The 8,902-nt window shown below is 38.1% G+C and overlaps 1 protein-coding gene across 1 annotated transcript in view; it reads right to left on the reverse strand.

Moving 5' to 3' along the window:
• Positions 1–1,094: 1,094 nt before the first annotated feature.
• LOC112138195 (NACHT, LRR and PYD domains-containing protein 12-like) overlaps positions 1,095–8,902 on the reverse strand; it is a 55,241-nt gene continuing 47,433 nt past the window's right edge. Inside the window, exons 8-9 of the mRNA XM_024260763.2 lie at positions 2,183–2,356; positions 1,095–1,863 (exon numbers count right to left, since the gene is read on the reverse strand). Of these exons, the coding sequence (XP_024116531.2) occupies positions 1,830–1,863; positions 2,183–2,356 (208 nt within the window). The 3' untranslated portion in view covers positions 1,095–1,829. The remainder of the gene's footprint in view (positions 1,864–2,182; positions 2,357–8,902) is intronic.

Raw genomic sequence — 8,902 nt, forward strand, 5'->3', positions numbered from 1 at the left:
GGGCGAAGGCGGGGTACACCCTGGACAGGTCGCCAGTCTGTCTCAGAGAAATAGACATGTCAAGCTAAATAAACATGTTACATTTGATCCTATTCACACTTTTTGAAAAAGTTAATTAAAGTAATCTTAATTTTAGTTTTTTTTTAAATGTCTCTAACAAAGAAATATATTTAAGAGTATAGTTTAGATTATTCCAAAGTTTTGGCCCTGTGGACTTTATAGTATTTTGATAAATGGAAGTTCTACAAAAAGAAAGATAGAAATGATCACAGCGTCTTGTTGGATTAACATGAACATCAGAAGAAAACATTAATAAATCAGCAAACGGTGTGGGTAAAACCTTTGAGCGATCCTTAAACCTTAAGACACAGATACAATGTGTGTTAATATTACATATTGTTAATATCTCATATTTTTTGAATGAAGGAATTGAAGGAGATAGTCTATTTGAATAACTAATGATACTCAAGAATATTTTTTGTAACAATAACAACTTGTTCAAATACATTGTACATGTATTGCCCCAAATTATATTACAATAGATAAATTGTGGATTAATTAAATTGTAGAACAACCTCATCATGTAAGGTGTATTTATAGAGGAGTGAATATTGTTCCAAAGACCAACTGTTTTCATAACTGTTTAACAAATATTTTGAGAAAGATTTTTCCAAGTTAACTTTTGATCAACAATCACTCACAAGAACTTTGAGTAAATTGGTTAGTAAAAATGCAGTCAATAGTAAGTATTTATCCATCCATCCATTTTCTTGACCGCTTCTTCCCTTTCGGGGTCGCGGGGGTGCCGGAGCCTATCCCGGCTACTGATGGGCGAAGGCGGGGTACACCCTGGACAGGTCGCCAGTCTGTTGCAGGGCCTCAATCACACACACATTCACTCTCACATCCACACCTAGTAAGTGTTTAATTTACTAAATTAAATGCATTCATTTTATTACAAAAAATAATGTAATTCATCTTTTCTAAATTTAAAGAAAGTTGATTTAATTTAAACCACTCAGAAATATTCAATAACTCTACATTTGGTTCATTTATCAAAGAATCAAAATTTGGGTTGGTTATAAGAAGACACGTATCATCTGCAAACATGAGAAGGAACATAGTTTTACAAGAACGCATCAAATCATTAATATATATAATATATAAAAGAGGTCCCAAAATGGATCCTTAATTTAAAATGTTCTGGTGGGATTTCTGCTTCAGGACTCAGAGTAAACAGGAGTGCGGTTCCCACAGTTACCATGGAAACAATAGAAGAAAATCCTGTAAAATAATGAACAAAATACAAAACCCAGCAGCCTTTAATCAGAGGAACTCAGTCCACTTTGTGGTTCTGAAAGGTCTGATGAAAGATGAAAAAGAAGAACCAAAATGCTCCCAGATGGAGAATCCTGAGGCCAGAACTGCTGGAAGGTTTTCTTTCTTTGGTCAACAGCCATGCTGCTGCTTTCTGGACCAGCTGAAGGATTTTCAGAGAATGCTGGTCCACTCTGTGGTACAGAGACGTGCAGGAGTCCAAGAAACACCAGAAAAGACTTCTGAGTTTCTGCAGGAAACCATCATGTCTGAATCTGATGAATCACCAACACAGATCATTCAGAGAAACAGTTTCAGGACAAATGAGGAGAAAACTACAGCAAGAGTGTGTGGACAAAATTAAGAGGAACTACAAATACGAGAGAGAAGAGAAGCGGAAGACTTTCCAACACTCCAAGATAGAATGAGAAGATGAAGTCCATCACTCTGCTCTCCGCCTCCAGAAACAACATCTCTGCAGACCAGCTGATGATGATGATGCTCCTCTTTGCTCAGTTGATAAAGGGAAGAGCTTTTCCCTCCCACCTGCAGAGAGAAAGAAGAAGTCCAGAGATGAAGTTTTCTCTCTATGTGATGGTGATGTATCAGTCAGTGATGCAGCACAGCAGCAGAAAGAGCAGCAGGAGTTTCAGTTCTGTTCAGAGCAGCAGCTTCCTGTCATCTTCACCTGTTGGAGCTTCTGCTGCTCTGATTGGCTGACTGTTGTCCTGAAGCCTGTCATCATTCTCCTCAGAGCTTCACTGAGAAGCTGCAGCTTCACAGGAAACTCTGCATCTTTGCTCTCAGACTAACTTTAGGAACAAACATCTGGAAGCAGCTGGACTGACTCCAACCCTCTACTGACCTCAGAGTCTGCAGTTTGGAGTTTGGACTCTTCACCAGATCCTGGAGCTGCTGAACATCTGAAGAATGAAGGTTGTTGTTCCTCAGGTCCAGTTTTTTCAGGTGGGACGGGTTTAAATTCAGAGTTGAGATCAGAGCAGCACAGCTGATCTTTGATAAACTGCAGTTCCACAACCTAAATCCAGAAGAAAGAGTTTCATTTAAAGACAAAGTTGATGTTTTTCCTCCTTCAGTTCTTCTAAAGAGTTCAGAGCTGAAGAAGATCAGAAAGTTTGGAAAAAGTCCAAAGATGTGAATAAAACAGCAGCAGATCAGAAGAGTCCAGCAGAAGCAGAGAAGAAGAACATTCAGGAACATTCAGGACAACATGCAGCTGCTTCAGTAAAGAAGTCCAGATGTGTGAAAGTCAAACATCAGCCTGTGGCTGCATCTAAACCAACTGATGTTTCTGCACAATCAGCAGAAAAAGTCCACTTCCTCTTTCTGTTCAGCTCTGCTCCAAACAGCAATGAATCATGGGAGAATTTCAGCTCCATCTTCAAGTACTTTGTAGATTTAGCATTGATCCAAGTTGAAGTCTTTTTTACAGACGTGTAATAAACCTCAAAGATGCTTTATTCTTCAATGTCATGTTAAATGTGCATTTCTCCGTCATCAAAACTGAAGCTTCTCTCATTTTTGTTTGTGTTCTGTACTGTGATGCTGTAGAGCTTCTTTTTAGTTTTCTATTGTCTTTCAGCAGTGGACATCCAGTGTATCGCTGCATAACGATTGGTTCTGATGCTCTTTATTTACATCATTTCATCAAAGAATTCAGAGTTTAAAATGTAATTTTTCATTAGAAACATGGTAAAGTAAAATTTTAGAAGCACAATTTTTAAGGCTCAGAAATTTAAATTCAAGACTTTTCTAGGTTTTTTAAGGTATTATTTCCACATTCATGAATTCAATGTTTCTTAGACTTTTTCAGACCCTATGAGAACCCTGCAGAAATCCCATCTCTAATGTTGACCAACCACGTGCAGCTCAGAGAAAATAAATAAATAAATAAATAGAGCTTGAGCCGTTTTAACTGTGATTGCAGCAAGTTGGTGACACAGATGTTGTTACAATGCTTAAGACGTGTTCCACACATTTCCAACACTCCATTCTGGCCAAACAGCGTCTGTGAAACTTTTAGAGGGAACTTGGCCTATCAGGTTACAACCTAATCCAGGCTGTTCCAACGAGGTGGAACTCAGTGCTCCCCATGCTGCAGAGAATGCTTTAACAGAAACGTGCACTTAAACTCTACTCTGGTTCATATGGAGGATTCAGAAGCTCCACAGATCCTCCAACTGTGGGATATTGTGTCTAATATCATTGAAACTCTGCTCCCAATGGAAGAAGTGACATTTCAGGTCACAGTAACTCATCAATTTCCTGCATCATTCCATGCCTGACTGTGCTGAAGACACTAATACAAAACAATGGGTTGGAGAAGCTCCATAAAAGACACTGGAACACTCAGGCAATCCATGAGGGACAGTCTGGCTAAGCATGTCTCAAAATGAGAAGACATAAAGCCTGTGGTGCTGGCCTGTCTCCTACATGCTCATTAGAAGAGTCTTGCTTGTTTGTTTGTTTATTAAGGATCCCCATTAGCTAATGGACATGCCGGCAGCTAATCTTCCTGGGGTACTATTTTCTTAAAGCCACAAATGCGATACATAAACAAACAAAGACACTCGTACATGTATACATTCACCACAAAAAATGCAAAAAAGAAATAATATGACACATGCAATAACAATTAAACAAAAAACAAAACAAAACACAAAAAGAAAAACACAGAATACAAAATACTCCACAATTACCCTGGTTCAATCCAGGTTCAAAACTCTGAATTCAGGGTGTGACTTCACTCTGCAACAACATGTTAAAACCAACGAAGACAACCAGTTTCATCATTATTCTTGTGTAAAAATAAAAAGTCTTAGTCTTTTAGAAAAATGTATTGTTTTCATTTGTGTAATTAAATATTTTGGTAATAAATTCCATGCCACCATTGCTCAATACTGAACCGTTCCCTGGCCATGACTAGTCCGACAAGAAGGTAAAAGAAATCGTCTCTCACTTGATTGTCGTGTAGAGTGCTGATGTACGTCACTGAAAAAACTAAAATTTCTATATAAAATCTTAGGTCTTTTATTGATAATAATATTGTGAATGAAATTAATTAAAAGGTACTTAATTTTGCCTCTCACACTTAACCAGCCCAACTGATGATGCATTGTAGTAATGCTTGTTGTGAAAGGACACTTTCATACGAGTCGAGATGCTTTGTTTTGAGCTATTTGTAGTTTATTTAGATTTGATTCTGTTGTGTTTGACCAGATAGTGGCACAGTAGTCAAAGTATGAAAGAACTAAGGACTCAACCATTATATTTTTGACACTGTCTGACCATAGCTATGCTTCTTCCCAGTTTACCCAATATTTGCTTGATTTGATTGTTCCATGTCATCTTATGGTCCTCAATAACCCCAAGAAGTTTAGCTTCAGTTACTTGTTCAATTGGGCTCCCATTCACAGACAGATTAAGAACAGGTGAATCTTTCAATAAATATTTTGATCCCAACATCATGCATTTAGTTTTTTCTGCATTAATGACCAACTTATTTACATGAAACCAATTCTCAACTGCTCTCAACTCACCATTGAGATCTTGACTCAGATGATGTGCATTAGTGCCAGACATGTAGGTTGTAGAATCATCAGCATAAAGTGCAATGGTGGCATGTTTTAAAACAAAAGGTAAACTGTTTGTAAAAATTGAAAATAAAAGTGGTCCCAAGCAGCTGCTGTGTGGTACCCCACAACAAAACATTTGCTTCTCTGAGTAACTTCCATTAAACAGAACAGTGAATGATCTGTTATCAAGACATTTTTTAATTCATTCAGTGGCAGAACTTTCAAACCCTTAACTATTCAGTTTATCAATGAGTAACTCATGATCCTATAAATCAAAGCTGCACTTAAATCTAATAATACAGTACCAACAATTAGTTTTTCTTCTATTTCATGTAACCAGTCATCTGTTATTTGTGCTAAAGCTGTTGTAGGGGAATGTCCTTTCCTATAAGCATGTTGATAGATGGAATTCAACACATTTTCATTAAAATAATAATTTATTTGATAAATAATTTTTCCATTATTTTACTAAGAATTGACTAAATACTAATAGGTCGACTATTCTTATTTACTGTTTTTTTTAACAAAGGCACTATTTTTGCAGTTTTCCAGGCAACAGGACAAATACATTTTTCTAAACTTAAATTAATTAGGTAATGTACTGGTAAAGAAATCACCTTAAATACTAATTTTAACAAGTATGCATCAATATCATCTATACCTGCTGGTTTTAATTTAATTGATTTTAAGATGTCCTCAACAACAGTTAAACTTACTTTTCCAAATTTAAATTTACACAGCTTATTACCTATAATTGTATCTTTAATTATTTGACAAGATGATTGAGTTGTATGTTTGGAAATAATATTTTCCTTTAAAGTTTGAATTTTCCTTCCAAAAATATCCACCTAAAGAATTTGATATATCTCTAGGTTTTATCAAGAAGGATCCATTTACTTCTAAAAAAAGTTGGAGTGGACTTAACTTTTCGTCCTACTAATTCATTTAATATATTCCCCATTTCATTATTGTCTGTTTTCACATTCATAAATTTCTGTCCATAATATGGTTTCCTTTTAGATCGGTTTAGTTTGGTCACAATATTTCTTAATTTGTTATACTTATTCCATACTTCTTTATTATCAGATGTAACTGCTTCAGACTTCAGTTTGTCTCTTTGCTTCATATGTTCTTTAAGCTCTTTATCTAACCAAGGAGAAGCGCGTCTTCTCACACTCATTTTCCTCAGTTGGCTTAGAAACAACTTGTTGGAAATTACAAATATTTGTTATAGATTCTAGATTATTTTTAAGAGAGCAGCTTTTTAAATCCCAATCAATATTTAAATCACCTAGAAAATAAATTTCTTTATTTAAATCACAGACTTTATCTAACATATAGGAGATCTGATCTAAACAAAATATTGATGCATTTCGAGGCCTGTATGTCAGGAGTCTGCCCACTGTCTACCCCTCCGGTCGTCCACGTGCACAGTTCCCAGAGTACTAATCATCCCACAGCTGCTGCCAATCCCTCATCAGTCCACACAGCATATATACCAAGCTCCCACCTTAACACCCCGTGAAGTATTGAGCCATTAGCCTTACTGAACGTGTTTCCAGCAGTCTGCTTCTCCGTGTCTCGACCCAGTTCTGTTCCTGTTTGATCTCCTGCCAGCCGCCGACCTCGAATCCTGCCCGTCTCTGACCTTCGTCTCCGCCAGCCTCTGACAAACCCTCGCCGTGTCCGACCTTCGCCTGCCTCCGACCTCCGTCTGCTCTAGCCTCTGATGCTTCCATGCCGGCTCTGATCTCCGCCTGTCCGACCATCGCTGCCTTTGCCAACATATCGCTGAGCATAAATAAAGACACTGCAGATGGATCCGAACGCCTCCGAGTCTGTGTTACACTGTAACAGCAACCAACAAGAATTGGTTTTATATGGAGTAATTGTATTTCCAGCCATAACACTTCTATTCCTAAACAACCCAAATCAGTTCTAACTTTTAAAGGTATCTGATGTTGAACATAAAAAGCTACTCCACCCCCATTTGCATTTCTATCATGTCTATATAAACTATATCCATCTATATTTAAGAGTTATCCATAGTTGCATCTAAATGTGTTTCACTCAAAGCTAAAATATGCAAATTATATTCTCCTAGAATACCAATAATGTCCTGTACCTTGTTTCTTAAACTCCAAATATTCAAATGGGCTATCTTCAAACATTTATTTGCTAAAGCCATGATTTAGATATTTTGTATAATTCAAAAGTGGAGCAATACATTTAACAAAACAAAACAAAAAATGCCAATAAAAAAACCCAACAAGAAAGACAAACACATTTGTTCACCCACTTAAACACCAATGACATGCACATCCTTCTCCAAAGCATCTTTAGCCACAAATGGCATTTTAACACCAGTTCAGACCTTTAAACAACACAAATTCACGCCTATTGTGGTCATTCAAGGCAAAATGTTCCAAACAAAAACTACTTAACCATAACTGACTTTTCCTTAAACAGCAATTCACAAGCAGTTCGCAAACAAAAAGAATTCCACGCCCATATTCAGCAAATATTCATAGTCATACCTGTGCGTAATGTAGTCTACTTCACTGCTTCAATCACCATTTTTACACAGTCCTCCGCAGCTCGATGATCCATGAACTCCCTAGTCTCTCCTCTGAAAGTCAGAATCAAGGTGGAACGATGAAAAATTCCATGTTTCACCTCTGGTTTTCACAATTTCCCCGAACTTCCCGAAAGCTGTCTCTGGCTTTCACAATCTCCGCCATAAGGTCTGGAAAAATCTACAGAGTCATCCTGTGAAACTCGAACTTTCTTTCTTTCTTTACGGCACATAGAATCTCCTCTCTCACAGCCAGTTGGTGCATTCTGACAATTATTGCGCATTGTCCAGATTTGTTCCTTGGGCCAGTGTGATATGTTGCTTCCAAATCTGGTCACGCTGGATCTTATCCTTGAAAAGTTCCTCAAGCAAAGCTGACATGTAGCTTGTGGGATTTCCCTTCTCCACATCTGTAGTCACCCCAAGGATATTGTATTTCCGACTGTTATCTTCCATCCGATCAGCTTTTTCTTTCAGAGCTTTATTCTCCTTGCGGAGGCCTTCATTCGCCCTCTCCAAATCCGATACACAGCTCTCCATACAGCTCAGGGCCGTGTCCAAGTTAGCAGCTTTCACATTACACTCATTCAAACTAGTTTTAAGATCATCCGGTTGAGGCTGAAGTTTATCCATCGCTGCGCAGATTTCTTCTCTTATAATAGTCTGAATTAGAGCGGACAATTCCTCACAGTTTAAATTTGCACCCCCTGCCATTTCACCGATGACAGCCACCTGCTGAGTCAGCGCGCATTCACTTTTTTGCGTTTGCTGTCTTGTCTTTTTCAGAGGCATTACAGAAGTTGATTACCTTGAGTTAGTTTGATTTATAATTTTCCGTTCTCTTTATCTATTTTCAAATATCAGTTAGGTTTTACCACAGTTTCATGTAAATTGTCCAGGACTGGCGTTCACCGAGCAGATCAGTCGTGACTGCAAGCACTCAGTTTCATTTTCTTGTCCATCTTCATTTGACAACTCTGAGAAAGGCCAAAGTCTGGTTGAAAGAGGAAGAGGATGCTGTCACTCCAGAGCGGGGGTCGGCAACCTGCGGCTCCGGAGCCACATGCGGCTCTTTAAGCACTCCCTTGCGGCTCATTGGCACTTATCCAAAAATGTTTGAAGATAATAAATAATATTGGAAAGTAATATATTGTAGCGATTTGGGTGGGAGGAGAACCAGGCAGATGACTGGTAGGTTTGAATGCAGAGGTCACTTGTGTCCCATACATTGCACGACCTCAAGTGAGTGGAGAAAGAAGCATACAGTCAGGCCATGTTAATCAGTTGGTGTCAACATTTTGACCACCATTTACTTAACAGTCCAGTACCACAGAACAGCCGACACTGTGAGGAGCCTCACTCATACACACACCACTCTCACTCATGGTGCCGGTAAAACACTCAAGTCCCATAA

The sequence above is a fragment of the Oryzias melastigma genome, unplaced genomic scaffold (assembly GCF_002922805.2).
Source record: "Oryzias melastigma strain HK-1 unplaced genomic scaffold, ASM292280v2 sc00281, whole genome shotgun sequence".
Taxonomy (NCBI): Eukaryota; Metazoa; Chordata; class Actinopteri; order Beloniformes; family Adrianichthyidae; genus Oryzias; species Oryzias melastigma.